Consider the following 15,735-nt stretch of genomic DNA (forward strand, 5'->3'; position numbering starts at 1 on the left):
CCAGCCCCTCACAACTCTCAACGTCAGACTCAACGTTCCAGCTGCTCTTATCTGCTCCCCACGCGGCTCATCCATGACCTTCGCTCAGAATGTCCTTTCCTCTCCCTCCGTCACCTGTTCCGGCTTCAGGTCTCCACCTAGACGCGCCTTCTCTGCGTCATGCCCCTGCGCCCTGTGCTCTGTGGGGCACACACTCTGCATGTGGCCCATCGAAGCTCGTGCGTTGTGTGGCAAATACTTTCTACAGTGGGGCGTCTTTCCCCACCTAAGGTGATCTCCACAAGGGAAGGATTGAAACTGTTTTACTGTCACCTCCTGTCCACCTGGCAAGGGACCTGGCACCCCGCAGACAAGTGCTATGGTTTGAATGTGTCCCCCAAAGTTCGTGTGTTGGAAACTTGATTCCCACGTGGCAGCGTTGGGAGGTGGGGCCTCGCGGGAGGTATTTGGGTCCTGGGGGCATTGCCTTCGTGAGTAGATTAATGCCATTATTGGGGAATGGATTCCTTCTGGAAGGATGAGTTCGGCTCCCCCTGCCCCCTCCCCTTGCCCCCGTTTGCCCTTCTGCCATGGGATGCCGCAGCTGGAAAGTCCCCTCCAGATGTGGCCCCTTGACCCTGGACTTCCCAGCCTCCAGAACCGTGAGCCGGTCAGTGTCTGCTCATCATCCGTCGCCGGGTTTCTGGTACTCCGTTACAGCCGCACAGCGCGCGGTAAGGAACTGACGAGGGCACGAATGCACGGGCGACACGGGTGGACGGACGGGCGGGAGAATGCGCGGATGGAGGACGAGTGGGCGGGTGGAACGTGGGTGCACGAAACAGCACAAAGGTGCAGCAACGCCCCAGAGGGGGTGCGGGTCGGGCTTAACTGGGGGAGGCTTATCAGAGGAGCTGAGAGGGCAGCATTTTAGGGACCGCTGCAGTTAAATGAGCCTTCCCCTTTGCCGGGCCCCAGACCCAGCACTCTACTGTGTGGCCTCCCTTCATCCTCATGGAAGCCCTTGGAGTGAGATATTTTCCCTCTTCCTAAGTCTCACTTCATTGGTAAATGTTATTTTAATACAATTAAAAAATAAATTACATGTGCACATGGTACAGCATTTAAAGGCACAAAAGGGTGGACAATAACAAAGCACCTTTCTCCACTGCTAGGTCCGCAGACTGTCGTGGACGTAGTAGGAGCTCAGTACAAAAGGGGGGAATCGAAAGGCATTTTATACGTGGAGAAGCTGAAGCTCCGTGAGGTTCGGGAAGTTGCCCAACGCCTCCCAGCGTGATAGGTCGGCAAAGTCTGGGGTTGAAATCAGGTTGCTCTGACCCCAAACGTGCCCTGTCCGCCTGGTGGGAGATGTCAGTGAGGACAGCAGGCACGGAGGGGAGAGCAGGCGCCGGCTCAGAGGAGGGACAGTCACGGCATGTCCTGTGGCCAGAGCAGAGGGTTTGCACCACGAAACGGGGGTGAAGCTGGAGTTGGCGTCGAGGCCTTGAGTGCCAGCCTAAGGAGCAGGCACTGAGTGGCTGTGAGGGCGGCGCTGACTACAGTGGCAGAGCAAGAGGGCAAACCCTCCCACAGCTCGGGAAGCAGGAAGCCCGGGCGAGACCCTGGGAAGCCGATGCCCCAGAGTGGGACGGAGAAACAAGCCAAACACGCTCTTGCAGCCTCAGCCGAGACTTCTGGGCCTCGTTCTACCTGCTCATCCTTACCAAGTGCTCATGAATCACCTCCTGGCTCATGGAAGGAACACGCCATCCTGCCCACGCAGGGGGCCTGGTGGGCCATGGCAGTGCCCAGCAGAGCCCTGGCTGTACCAGGGCCGCTGCCCCCTCCTCCTCCTCTGAATGCTGATGCCAATTATCCGGGTGCAGGGCCTGGCTTCAACCCCCACCACAGCTGCTGTAGGGGTTGGGGGTGTCCCAGCCCCTCCATCCTTCTCCAGGAAGGCAGGGAGGGTGTAGTGACTCAGCATTAGGAGTCCCACCTCCTGGTTCTGGTTTTGCCACTAAATATCTGTGTGACCCAGAGCAAAAGTCCTTGATGCTCTGAGCCTCAGTCTTTACGTCTGCGAATGGGATGCTGCCTTCTCTTTGTAGGATGCCGAGAGCAGTAAAGACACACTGCATGGAGCTCCTAAATGTCAGTCCCACTCTCTACTTCTTTCTCAGGGCCTCGGTTTCCACATCTTTGAAATGAGGGTGATTGCTAAAGATAGTGGCAAAATTATGGGGAGCTCCCCGCTAAGGCAAAGCTGGGGTTGGACGTAGGGCTGGCGGCCGCCCTTGGCAGCTCTTGCACCTGTGGCTTGGAAGACAGCCACACTCACTACCACAGCTGGAAATCCCTGGCATTCCTTGGGTTACAGACGCATCCCTCCAGTCTCTGCCTCCATTTTCACGTGACTTTCTCCCTGCATGCGTCTCTCTGTTCAAATTTCCCTCGTCTTATAAGGACACCAGTCGTTGGATTAGGGCCCAGCCTACTCCAATATGACCTCGTCTTAGCTCGACTATATCTATAAAGACTCTATTTCCGAAGAAGGTTGCATTCTGAGGTTCCAGGTGGACATGAATTTTGGGGGGACAATTCATCTCAATACAGGGAGGACACGGACGGGATCCCAAGTGAGGGCCTATTGCCACTGCGGCCTGTTACATCGTCAGTAATCAGCGGTCGCGAGCACTGGCCAGATGGGTCCCAGGAACACGTCCAATACATACACGCTCTGGCCCCTGCTGTCCACACAGCTTAACGTCAGCAAAAACTCTTCATGAAGTACTGCTACGTGGGAAGGGAGATGAAATCAGGCAGCAAGGCTCTGCCAGGATCTGGAGGAGGCTGCTGGGATTCCGAGTCTCCACACTGAGTACGGAGACTGAGCACTGCAGGAGGAGATGGGGAGCACGGCCCCACGGGCTCACGGGGCTCGATGGAAGTGCCCCCCGTGAATACCCAGATCCCATGTCGCATCCTCTGCTGGCCCCAGGTGCCTCTCCCTGCTCGCCTGGGCTGGGCTCAGTGCCCACGCGCTGACTGCTCTCTGCCCAGTGCTTGGCCACTTCAAGTGGACCGATAGATCCTTGGTTTTTCCAGCTGTCTCCTGTGAGTTGACTCCTATGGGCCATATACAAGAGGGAACTTGCGCCGGGGCAGGAGGGAAGCGGGAGACAGCTATGGAGAGCCAGCCAGGGATGACGCATCCGCAGTCACCAGAGATCACTTATTGGGCACCTAAGTTGCTCCAGGTGATTTACACCCAGGTCACAGGGCTCCTGAGAGGAATCTGCACTGTTAAGCTAAGCCCACAGGTGAGATCAAATAAGAGAGTGGTGGACAATGACTGATTAGGGTGACAGTGGGCTGAGGGCTCAGCACAATAAACCCGTTAATACCCCTGAGCTCTCGCCTGGCCGACTGCAGACTCGAGCAGAGCGGAGTCCGCCTGCGCCCTGCTGTCTGCCCTGGCACACGCAGGAGACCATACACACCTGGGGCGAATGAATGAATGAATGAACGGAAGGGTCACCTCCTGCTGTGCCCGGACATTCTCCAGCAAGAGTCCCATGGAACAGCACCACACCTCCCTCCTGCACGGTCGGGAGGGTGGGTTTGATTTTCCCAAAATAAAAGGGTGTGGGGACGGGAAGTGTGGCTTGCTGGCCCCACCCCGACTGCCCTGGGCATGAAGCCAGCAGTCAGGTTTATTTTCAGCAGAGTATTTTGGAGTGTACACAAGCCTTATTTTAGCTCTCGGGGTTGCTCCTGTGCTGTGTGAAGTCACCTGTTTGTCACTCACATGCTCCCCGGTAACTGCCTGCCCCGAGACGAGGACAGCGGTTGGGCAGCCTTCCCAGGGACTGTGGACTGGGATGGGCTTTGCCCCGTCCCGAGCTGGGACACTCTCAGGGCCTGTTGCACCTGTCTGGGGACTAGAGGGTTCTGCAGGGCAGGCTGGCTCCATCGGTCTGGCCCAATGTCCAGATGATCCAGACCCAGACCCTCTCTCCCACTGCCCACGCAGACCACCCTGCTAATCACCGACCCTACCTGCATTTCCTTACCTGCCAAATGGGACGAACAGTCCTTAAGTAGAGTTCAAGGTTCCTGTGAGACTAAAACAAGATGCTCGCCCTCAAAGAACTGTGGGAGGAAAAATAACCCAAACCAAAGCTACTCTGCAGCCTTAACTAACACACGACTTTCTTCCCAGGTGGTGATATGCATTGTCACATCTTCAACCAAACTCAGCTGGAGAGCTGCAGTATCTTGGGAATCTGCTTGTTTTGTTTTCTTATTTTCCAGCGAACAAATACTGAGTCTCTAATTCAGTGGGGCACACATTTAATCATGCCATTGTCCTGCTTAAACTATTTTGCTGGCTCCCTTTTGTGTACAGGATAAAATCCAAAACATTCTCCTGAATCTGTCAGGAACCAGCCTCACCAAACCACTTGTTGTCCTTCAATTTCACACCTCCTGGCCTCGACTGCTTGCCCCGGAGAACTCCTGCTTACCCCACGAAACCAACGCAAAGGGCCTCTTCTCCGAAAAGGCCCTGTGGTGTCCTGGGATTGTATGGCCTTGGGTTGAAGTCCTAGCTCCACCTTGTGACTTGGCAGCTCCCTCCAGCTTTCACTAGGGTGACTCATGCCAGTTTGTTTTACAAATTGGATGGCAGAGCCTCTCAGATTCATCTAAAAACCAAAAAGCCAAACCCATCACTTGACTCTCACTAACGTCACTGCCAGCCTGGAGCATGTCAGGCTTTAAATCTGGGGCTCAGCATTCTGGGGCACTCAGTCCACTCTCGAGCTGACCACCCGCCTCCAAAACACACCCTTGTGTCCTCTGGGGTGTCAACCGGAGGCTTGATGGTGGCCTGGAGTCTCACTCTGTGGGAGTCCAGACCACCCCTTGTGGCCCTGGGCTGTAAAACCTGCTTTTTCACCAGTGCTCACTCCAATCTGAGATCAAAGTTGAGTTACAAAGGTCCCAGCTTGTCCTGAGCAATTTGGTTGGCAAGGCAAGATGGATACAGAGCAGACAGACAGAGGACAATTAGTAGCACTTAACAGCTAGCTGACCACTAAACAGTCCTTCTGCCTGGGGCAATACTGGAGTGGGTACCAGCTCCACCAGCCCCGAATCTCAGGAAGAGGGACCGGGTGTCTGCAGTCTGGACACCTTTCCAGGAGGTCCTTCCACAAGTGTTTTGAAACCAAGGGTGCATGTGTGCTGGGGGAGCGTGGGCGGGGCTCCACTCCTGAGCTGTCACTGCTCAGCCTTGAGGCCTCTGCTCCTTCGCCTCGTCCTCCGGGCCCTGTCCTCTCCCTCCAGGGCCTGCGCACCCAGCTCTCCCTGGCCAGCTCACACGCACACCCGTGGAACTCTCCAGCCCCTCGGAGGCGCCTCCTCACCCAGTGGACGCCTCGAGGGCCCCTCACATTTAACGTGATCGTCACCTTCGTGGCTCTGTCCTCGCCCTACACACAGCCTGTGTCCACAGCCACTTCTCTGGAACCCGGCATCCTCCTCCATGCCACCCTTCACTCACCCCACACTCATGCCAAAGCCCAAATACCCCTCAAACGCACCCTCTGCTGCCTCTCCCTCGCCACGCACCACCCCACACCGCGCCGTGCCTCCCCCAGCCCCACCCCCTCAGTCGCCTCCTACCCTGCCCCTCAGACCCCCTCCCGCTCCCCCAGCCCGGCCTGCGGCCAGAGCCTTGAAAAATGCAACTCTGATCTCTTGCCTGGACCTCTTCGGGGCCTTCCCCTGGCTCTTAGGACAAAACCCAAAGTCATGGCAGGGTCTAGCTACAAAACAGAACAGAACAGGGCTTGAAGCTGTTCAAGCAGAAGAGCAAGTTGTTAAGGGGCAGTAGGCGGCTGGCCTTTCTCAGGAGGGCAAGCGAGCTGCCACTGCCACTGCCACGGAGGCTGGCCACCAACGCCTCCACGAGACCTCTGCTGCGCTGATCTGGAAACCGGACGGCTGTGCAGCCAGCCCGGGAAATGAGCTGTTGGTGCTTTTTTGTTTTTTCAAAGATGAGATCTTGGTCTGCTGCCCAGCTGGAGGGCAGCGATGATAGCTCCCGGCCGTCTCCAACTCCCGGGCTCCGGCAGTCCTGCTGCCTCAGCCCTGAGTGGCTGGACTGCAGGCACATGCCCCAGCGCCCAGCTACTTTTTCCTGTTGTTAGTAGACTTGGGGTCTCGCTCTTGCTCAGGCTGGTCTCGAAGTCCTGAGCTCCTGCCTCGGCCTCCCAGAGCGCTGGGATTACAGGCGTGAACCACCGCGCCCGGCTGTCTTCAAGGAAACCCTCCCAGGTTTGCAGCTTCTTCCCCCCACCCCGCCCCACTCACATCTTGGATCCATCTGGAATGATTTTGGTAGATGGCGTGAGGTAGGAACGCAGCAGCTCTTTCCAGCTGTCTCAACCCCATTTATCAAATTTTTTCTAATTTCAAACTCCACTTTTATCATAAATTTCTCACGTCTCTAATTCAAGCCAGATTCATGATCTTCCTGTGCCATGATTTACTTCATATCTTTCTTTAATCCAACTATTTCAAACTTTGTTTTTATTTTTTAATTATGGCAAAATATACACGACACAGACTTTATCATTTTAAATGCATAGCTCAGTGGCATTAGGTACATCCGCAACGCTGTGCAACCATTATCACCAACCAGCTTCGGCACTTTTTCATTCCAAACAGCTCATTCTGCTTAACCATCAAATAACACATGACGTTTTGCTGAAATAAAATTGTAGCCTCACGTCTACGGAGTGCTGTCAGGTAGGTTTGGGAGGCCTCGTGCCTGGCCTGTGCGTGGGGTCACTCAAATGGCCCACGACATTCTTTTTCTGTTCAAGCCACACCATGAAAACTTGGTTCATGTGTCACTTGGCTTTCCCTCGATGAGGACCCCATTCACAGGTTGAATCGGCCTCTGTTCCTCGGCGACAATTAATAGGGTTGGTATACACGATTCTTGCCACAGGGTCTCAACTTAGTAAATGACTCAAGAAACTAAGGAAAAAAAACAACAACAAAAAACTAAGGGCTTCTTTGAGGAAAACGGCTTTCAATTGCAAGTGTTCCCTGTAAGAGAAGCCCTGCCTTCAGATCAGCAGATGTAGGGGTGACTGGTCGTTTTGGCACGAGCACGTGCTGTCCTTGTCATGGTCTGGTTCCAGACACAATTTACACAGGAATGGTGTGGTTAGAAAGTGGGCAGCACGATGACTCAGAATGGTTATCTGGAAATAAGAACATAAAACTAAAAAATGTGTACAGAGCTCATGGTTTCCAAGAACAGAGTCAGGGTCTACAGTGTGATTCGGTTTGTTTCCCGTTGCAGGCAGGGTGGGATGGAAGAGGGGGTGGGGAGATGAGGCAACACCAGAGGGAGGATGAGTTAGGAAGTCACTCGCTGAGGCTGTCCAGAGAGAAGGGGCCAGGCCCTGCCGGGAGCGCGGTGGCAGCAGGGCCAGGAGGGATGCTCCTGAGGTCTCAGGTAAACATGGGGGAGAAGAGTGGGCACCAGTGAGAAGAAGGAGGCTCTGTGGTGTCAAGCATGGAACTGGGCACAGGTGCAGGAGATGCTGAGTGCCACGCGTGTGGCGGGCAGAGGAGGCACCCTCGCCCGCCCCCGACCATGCCCACATCCTCATCCCAGGACCTCTGAACACTTTCCTTCACATGGCAAAGGGTTTTGGCAAATGTGGATTTAAGGATGTTGACATGGGGAGACCATCTGGATTAGCCAGGTGGCCCCGTGTAATTACAAGAATCTTTCTGAGACAGGCAGGAGAGTCAGTCACAGATCGGAAGATGCTACAGTGTAGGCTAGAAGATGGAGGGAAGGGCCGTGAATTAAAAGGCAGGTGGCTTCTAGAAGCTGCAAAAAGCAAGAAATGGATTTTCTTCTATGTCTTCAACGTGGGTCTGCAGGCCTAGGAGAAAGATCAGGGCCAGACAGAGACACAGCGGGCGAAGGGACCTGGGCTAGGCAAGGCTCAGGAGGGAGATCAGAGGAAGGCTGGCAGACAGAATGGTCTCGAGAAGTACCAGAGCCCCAGAGCCTGAGCAAGACAGAACACAGAAGCACACAGGGCAGTGACAGCCTGGGACGGAGCAGGTACGGTGTGGCAGGGAGCCGTCTCAGGCGTGCCGGGGGCATAAGGCAGCTAGAGCGTGAGGGGCCCACGGTCCCGGGGGCGGCGCTGCGTAACGCTAGGCGGAGGCAAGGCACCTGCAGATCTGGGAGCCTGAAGACAAGGGCGTTGACCCTTTGTCCCAGCAAGCGCTGGATCAAATTCCCCTGCACAGGCCCGAAGTTCCCTGCAAAGCGCAGACATCCGGGCTTTTCTTTCTCAGGGGAAGAGGACTAGGAGAGCAAGATGTGGCTCTTCAGTTTTCAAGTAAATCCTGTAACTTATGCGCACCTTTTTCAGAAACAGATTTTACGGGATTGAAAAAAAAAAAGAGGAACATAGCTCTTTTTTTGGTAAAGTTGGTACAAGAAATCCTTGTCCAAAAATTATAGCAGTTTCCTACTCAGGATGGGGTGTAACTGAACCTGTCCCAAAGGTCATGATGCTGAGTGGACACGGGTCCCATCGGTCCCAGGAGAGGCTGTGAAGATACCTTCCCCGTGGGGAAGAGGTTCCAGTCAGTGCCCGGGAAGGGTCCTGCCGCTGTAGATCTGTCCAGATGGGGGGAGGAGGGCGGTGCCCCATGGCCACAGGCTACTGCTGAGCTCAGGGGTTCTGAGTAGACCGTAAAGAGGCAACAGAGTAACCTCTGGACCGGTCCCTGGGGCTCTGGGTGAAATCTCACTGCTTGCTTTAAAGGCACCTGAGAAACGAGTCGCCCCAGATTTTGACAAGTAATTTTTACCCAGTGGCCCCTTTTAGAGCCAGGACTGGAGCCCACACGCTCCCTGCTCTCTGGGAACACTCCCCATCGAACAGTCCAGGCTGCGCCTATTACAGCATCTGGTGGGTCTTTTTTAAAAAATAAAAAACACATTACAGAAAATGTGGAAAATATAAAGTATACACAGCTTATCATCTAGAAAATCATCACCATTATCAAATATTTATCATTATCTCTCCACTGTCAGTGATTATATGAGCATTTATGCTTTTTCAGACACTTGTGTATACGTTCTGCCCTTTTCCCCTTTGTTTCACGAAGTTGGGAAAATTCGGTGCTCCCTGAGGACAGCTGCCCGTCTTGCTCAGCTGCAGCCCCAGCGTCTGGCACAGTGCCCAGCCACAGTGGCTGCTTCATGGGCCTGGCTGAACAAAGGGATGTCTCTGCTTGGCCGAGTCCCACCTTCCTGGGGCAGTCTCTTGCGCACGTCAACATTCGCCTCGTGGGGCAAGTGTGCCGCACGTCACCATGCCCTGTGGCTTTGCTGCCCGGGCTGGGCCAGCCCCCTCCAGTCCTGGAGGTGGACAGCATGTGCGGCCCGGCACAGAGAAGACTGAGGCTGGGAATCCCACCCCAGGCCGCATCCCGGGCAGGGCTCGATGGGGCTGGGAGCAGGGCCCAGGTCCACTGTGAAGCCCGAGCTCCTCCTCCCTCACCCTCAGGGGGGGCAGATCCTGGAACGTCAGCGCCAAGGACAGGAGACCCACGCCCTCGCCCAACACAGGACTGCAGGACAGGCCAGGAGTTAAGCCAGTGGCAGACTGGGGACTGAGCCTGGCCCAGCGTTTGCTCCGAGCGATGGAAAGTTTTAGGTGCACTAATGTCACATTCCCCAAACCCCTTTCAGAACACCGGGTGTGATGCAGGGCGGGATTCCTGCCAGGTGTGAGAAGCACGCAGGGAGACGCAGGACATTTCCACGTTACAGCAGCTTATCCCAGAAACTTTTATGGGAATGTAGAAGCTCTGACATCTGCCTCTGCTCAAGAGACAGGGATTCTTTTTCCCTCCCAGAAAACTTACTCCCCAAAGCCAAGCTGCTCACGCTTCAGTCCGTGAGGGATGATGTTTTTCTTCCAGAAGTAGCCCTGAGCTGAAAATTGAAAAGGCAGGCGCTACCGAGGCTGGGGATGTACAGCGAGTAACAGAGGGTCGGGCTCAGCTCCTGGGCAGGCTTTCGGGGCCGACAAGGCAGGGCCCCTTCTGTCTCACTCACTGCCACGGTCCTGGCTCGCAGCATGGTGCCCGGCATCCAGAATTATCTGGCGAAGGTGTGGAGGAGCTCACGGCCAAGGGCCACAGCTTGGTGGAGACAGTGCTCCCACAACCCTGGCTACAATTTCAGCAACCGAGGTCAAGATGGTTCAGCATGGCACGAGACTTTCCCAAGGTCACAGCCGTGGAGCTGGAACAAAGAATGGCCACTTTCCTCTGATTTTGAGGCCTCTCGGGGGCAAGCAGATCCCAAAAGCGGCAAAGGCCACCTCCAGCAGAGCCCTCGTGGCCAGTGAGCTGTCAAGCAATCCAGCTGCCACATTCACAGGCCGGAAGCCACAAGCTGCAAGCAACACTGAAATCAGCTGTTGGGGTTTCAGAGTGTATTAATAGGCATGGAAAATTCTTCGTGATTCGGAGGTTTCCATCGTAAAGGCATTTGCTTTAATAGGCTTACCTCAGAAGCGTAGAAGGAATCTGTACAAATTAGCAGTTACCCCTGTTACTCTGCGGGTGAGGAAACCAGCTCAGAGAGGTTGAGGAACTGGAGCAAAGTCTGCGAGTAGCAGCAGGAGAGCTGGGGTCTGTGCCCGCACCTTCTGGCCCAGGTGCCACGCCTTTAGCCACTGTGTTTTCTCTGCCCTCATGGTTGGCAGAAAGGATGTTCTGCCCGTTTCCTCTGGGGCCGGCAGGGTAGACCTGGACACGAGGACCAGGTCGCGTGATGGGTGAGACACGTCCCGGTCCAGAAGTCTAGAGACCTGGTGTGGCCAGTGGTCAGACCGTGAAGGAGCCGAGATGTCTGCCGAGCGCTCACACTCACGCTCTATTAACGTTCTTGTGAGTATCGTGATTCCTGCGGTTCTGTAGTTTGCTACTATTTTGTATCAAAATCAGTACCTTTCTGATAATAAAACTGGCAAGGAGGTGGGATCCTCAAATCCTCTTTCCAACTTTCTCCTGCAGGAGGCTGTTTAGTGGAGACAACAGGATCTCGCTCTGAGAGTGCCAGTGAGGAATAAACAGAAATATCTGGGCAGCGCCCGGGCCCTGCCTGGCATGGAGGAAGCATCGATAGAGCCTGAATTCAGAAGCAGCCAGTCTGTGGCTCTGTGAGAGCGGGGCTCACTCACCCTGGCTCCGCTGTGTCTTCGCAGCGCTGGGCACAGATGGCACCTGGCTACCCTCGTGGAAAGAACCAAAGTCCAGCCCGTGCGGATGCCCATGGTCCACTGCGGCAGAGCAGCAGCCCGTCAGGGTACTTCCAAGGCAGACGTGTCTGAGTCCCATGACATTGGGGACATGGCCCCACTCTGGTTCTGGAGGCCTTGGGCCTCCTCTACGAGGTCGGCCACCAGGTTCATCTGGCAGGCCCTGAGTGCCCCCACCAGACGGGCCACCGTGGCTTCCTCCTTCTCCACATTCTTCCAGATTCTCAGGGACTCCCTCACCCGTTCTCTCAGGTTACGGGGATATCTCTCCTCGATGCCATCCATCTTGGCCTCAGAGACTTTAAGCTGACGAGCCAGCCTTTTCCAGTCCTTCCCCACATTGTCACATATGATGTCAAACGCTGCACTCAGGTCTGAGGAGGGAAAGAACAAAATCACTGACTGGAAGTTTGGGGAGCTCTTTAGGAAACAGGCAACCCTAGAGCTCCCCCATGGGCTTCTCAGTGCTGCTACGAGTACTGGCAGACAGAAGGGCCCCCCACGAGGTCCTCTGTAGAGGCTAAAGTCAGCCACCGGGAGAGGGGCTGTCAGAGAATGGCCTCCAAACCTGCCCCAGCCAGGCCCCTCCCAAAATTACCACCCAGAGAGCTGCGGCCCACTGAAGACTTCAGTGCTAGAGCTCAGGACAGGGGAAACTCAGGGAGGGGCTGGGGAGTTGTCAGAGGAAAGGAAATGGGGCTGCTCCCACATCCTATCCTATTGAAAGATGGCACTCCCCCTCCCCCCCCAAAGATCTATTCACTTCAAATCTCTAGAACTGTTAACTTATTTGGAAAAAGGGTCTTTGCAGATGTTAATGAACTTGAAAATCTTGAGATCCTGGATTACCTGGGGGGGCCCTAAACCCAATGACACGTATCCTTACAAGGCACACTCAGAGAAGGCCATACGAGGACAGAGGCAGACACCGGAGTGACCCGGCCACAGGCCAAGGAATGCCTGGAGCCACCTCAGACTGGAAGACACGGAAGAATTCTCCCCTAGATCACCCAGAGGGAATGAGGCCCTCCCGATACCTTGCTTTCTCCGATTTCTAGCTTCCAGGCTGTGAGAATAAATTTCTGTTGCTTTAACCCACCAAATTTGTAGTAATTTGTTATGGCAGCCACAGGAAACTAGTGCACACCCCGATCCTTACTTTTAAAGCTGCCCTGACTGACCACCGGTCTTCGGTCCCTGGCTCCCACACTCCTCACATGAAGTCACTACTGAGATCAGCGAGCTGGCACTAGAGACCGTAAAAGGCTGTTTCTGGAATGTGCGGAGAGGAAAGGAGAGAGGCAGGACAGGATGCTGCTTGGAGGACTCCTGGAAATTCTTGAGACACTGCAGACAACCCTGTGGGCTGGACACTGGTGTTACTATGACCCCCTGTACAGATGAGGAAACTGAGACACAGAGAAGTTAAATGACCTTCCCAAGGTCATTCAGCTAGACAATGGCAGAGCCATGATCTGAAACCTGAAGTACGGTGCCAGAGTTCAACTTAAACACTGTGCTAAACTGCTTTTGGTAAAGGAGAATACAGACTCACCCATTATCAACCTGCCCTTACCTGCTGTTAACCTTTTGGTGTACTGCCACCAACATACTGGAACTACGTAACTGTAACCAAACACCCACAGACATACACATATAAATCTAAAAAGATAAATATTTTGTAGACTGCATTTTAAATTTATCAGTGTTTTTCTGGTCATTAAATATCCTTGAAAACCCAATTTTTCTTTTTGAAACAGAGGTCTTGTTCTGTTGCCCAGGGATGGAGTGCAGTGAAGAGACCACAGCTTAATGCAGCCTTAAACTCCTGGGCTCAAGTGATTCTTCCACCTTAGTCCCTCAAGTAGCTGGGACTACAGGTATGTGCCACCATGCCTGGCTAATTGTTTCTTCTTTAATTTTAACTTCTGGTAGAGATGGGGTCTCACGATGTTGCCCAGGCTGGTCATAAATTCCTGGCCTCAAGGGATCCTCCTGCCTCGGCCTCCCAAAGTGCTGGGGTTACAGGCATGAGCCACCAAGTCCAGCCAAAAGCCCAGTTTTTCTATGTTCTGTTCTGTTTGTCCAGTGATGTTTATGTATTTTTAAAATCTACACTTAAATGCTTTTAGGCAGAGCTGTGCTGTCTGTCTTGTCACCAACAGGCACCAATCCTTATAGAGTGCCACCCCTGGTGTCACATGTTTATGCCCTGTCTGGTTCAGTGACTGAATGGCTGTTTCGAGGCCACAACCTGAAGCCTGTGAGGGGTGTCCCGGAAGCATTCCCCAAGCCCCTTCCCCTGGGCCCTGAGAACACGGGGATAGGGCTCACAAACCCTGCTGTAGTGAGGTCTCACTTTTATTTCTGGAAGTAGATGTAAGCCACAGGTGACAGTGGACAAAGGGGGTGACTGAGAGGAGGGCAGGAAGACACTCCGGAATAAACTTGACCAGAGAGGCAGTATCGCCGCTACCACCACCACATGCACACTGCCTCGGTTCAAGCCTAGCTGTTATCAGCTGTGCATTTCATCAAGCCACTTAACACCTCTAAGCCACTGTCCTCTCCTCTGTAAAACAAACAATGATAGATAATAACATTATATAACTCGCAGGATCATTGTGAAAATCAAATAAATCAAGTGCTTACACCAGGAAGTGGTACACTGTAAGCTCCTGGGTAAGAGTTACTGAAAGACGGTATTATTCTCAAGACAGCTGTGAAAGGCATATTCTGAAACAGAAAGAAATGATAAGTGCAGCAGGCTCACATAACCTCTGCCCCACCTTCTCTGACTCTTCCCCTTCCCCGCCCGAACGTTAGCAGCACAGTTTCCTTTTCTTATTGAGAAAGAGCCTCACTAGGTCGCCCGGCTGGAGTGCAGTGACGTCATCCTAGATCACTGACCTCAAATTCCTGGGCTCAAGCGATTCTCCTGCCTCAGCCTCCCAGAGTGCTAGAATTACAAGTGTGAGTCACCGCGCCTGACTAATCTTTCTAGTTTTGTACAGCTGGGGTCTCACTCTTGCTCAGGCTGGTCTCGAACTCCTGGGCTCAAACGGTCTTCCGGCCTCGGCCTCCCAGTGTTAAGATTACAGGGGTGACCCCGGCCTGCAACACCATTTTCTTCAGTCACCTTTCTAATTTACTGGAAACAGTGGGGTGGTGGAGAAAATACTGAGGTTCGGGGGTGGGTGTCCAGGCTCTGAAACCTTGAGTAAGTTAACTTTTCCGAATTTTGGCTCTCCCATCTACAAAGTGGGCACGCCACCCGCGTCCCAGCGTTGTTCGGATCGGAGAAAATTCCCGCAAATAAAACCAGGCAAAAGTTGGGCGTCCGGCAGGCTCGCAACAACTACTGCTGGACCAACGGCTCCCGCCTCCTCGGCCCCGGCCCCCGCCCGCCTCGCCCGCCCCGCCGGCCCGGCGCCCACCTTCCTCCCCGGGTGCGGCCCCGCCCGCGGCCCCCGCCTCGAAGTCGTCCAGGCGCCGTAGCAGGTCGTGGCGCCGCAGGGAGGTGAGCAGCTTGCGCAGGAGCTCCGTGCGCTGGGGTTCCAGGTCGTTCTGCTCCAGCAGCACGGAGAAGAGATCGAGGCCGCTCTGCACGCGCTCCAGCTTCCTCTTGCCCACCTGCTCGCGGCACAGGAACTTGAGGTCGGTCAGCTCGCCGGTCGACAGGCTGGCCGACACCGAGTGCAGCAGCACCAGGAAGGGGTCCATGGCGGCGAGGCGGCCTGCGGGCGGATGGGGCTCCGACCCGGTCCCCCGCGCGCCACCACCCACGGCTCGCCGCCCCTAGCCCAGCCGGACCGCTCGCACCCCGGCCCACGGCCTTCCGGTCTCCTGCTCCGCCAGTTCTCGTCCGGCACCCTAGCGCCCACCACCGGAAATCCTCCGCGGAACTTGCTTGCCCTTTGTGTCGCGAGAGCTCCGGACCCGCGCATGCGTCGCGAGCACAGCCGTAGCCGTTTCCGCCCGGGCTTGCGGCGCTGCGAGTTGGGGCGGCCTCTGCGCCTGCGCCCGGCGCATCCCCTCCTTTTTTCCGGGTGGGAACGTGGTGGCTTTGTGGGTCCCGAGAACCTACTTGGTGTTGCAAGGGCGGCCCGGCCTCTCCTGAGGTTGCCCTTTTGCAAAGCGCGGTGCAGCCTGACTGTGTGCAGGGCCGGTGGCGGGCCTGCGGTTCCTAGATCCCATTAAATCGCATGCTAATAGCAGGTGTTGGTTAAACATTAACATTTACAAACAGACGTCGGGAATGTGTTCCTTAGTGCCCCCAGGGACGTTTTGTGTGTGCAGAAAACAGAGATTTATTGTAATTTTAAAGTGTAATTCAAATAACATTTTTAAACCAATAGTCATT

The 15,735-nt window shown here is 54.8% G+C and overlaps 1 protein-coding gene across 1 annotated transcript; it reads right to left on the reverse strand.

The window, feature by feature from the left end:
• Nucleotides 1-6,577: 6,577 nt before the first annotated feature.
• Nucleotides 6,578-15,230, reverse strand: FADD (Fas (TNFRSF6)-associated via death domain). Its single transcript, XM_012665669.1, has 2 exons — nt 14,810-15,230; nt 6,578-11,746 (listed from the first exon to the last, which is right to left on the reverse strand). The coding sequence occupies exons 1-2, from the start codon at nt 15,093-15,095 to the stop codon at nt 11,415-11,417; spliced, it is 618 nt and encodes a 205-aa protein (XP_012521123.1). The 5' UTR covers nt 15,096-15,230; the 3' UTR covers nt 6,578-11,414.
• Between the last annotated feature and the right edge of the window lie 505 nt (nt 15,231-15,735).

This window comes from Propithecus coquereli, unplaced genomic scaffold (assembly GCF_000956105.1).
Source record: "Propithecus coquereli isolate 6110/MARCELLA unplaced genomic scaffold, Pcoq_1.0 Scaffold120, whole genome shotgun sequence".
NCBI lineage: Eukaryota > Metazoa > Chordata > Mammalia > Primates > Indriidae > Propithecus > Propithecus coquereli.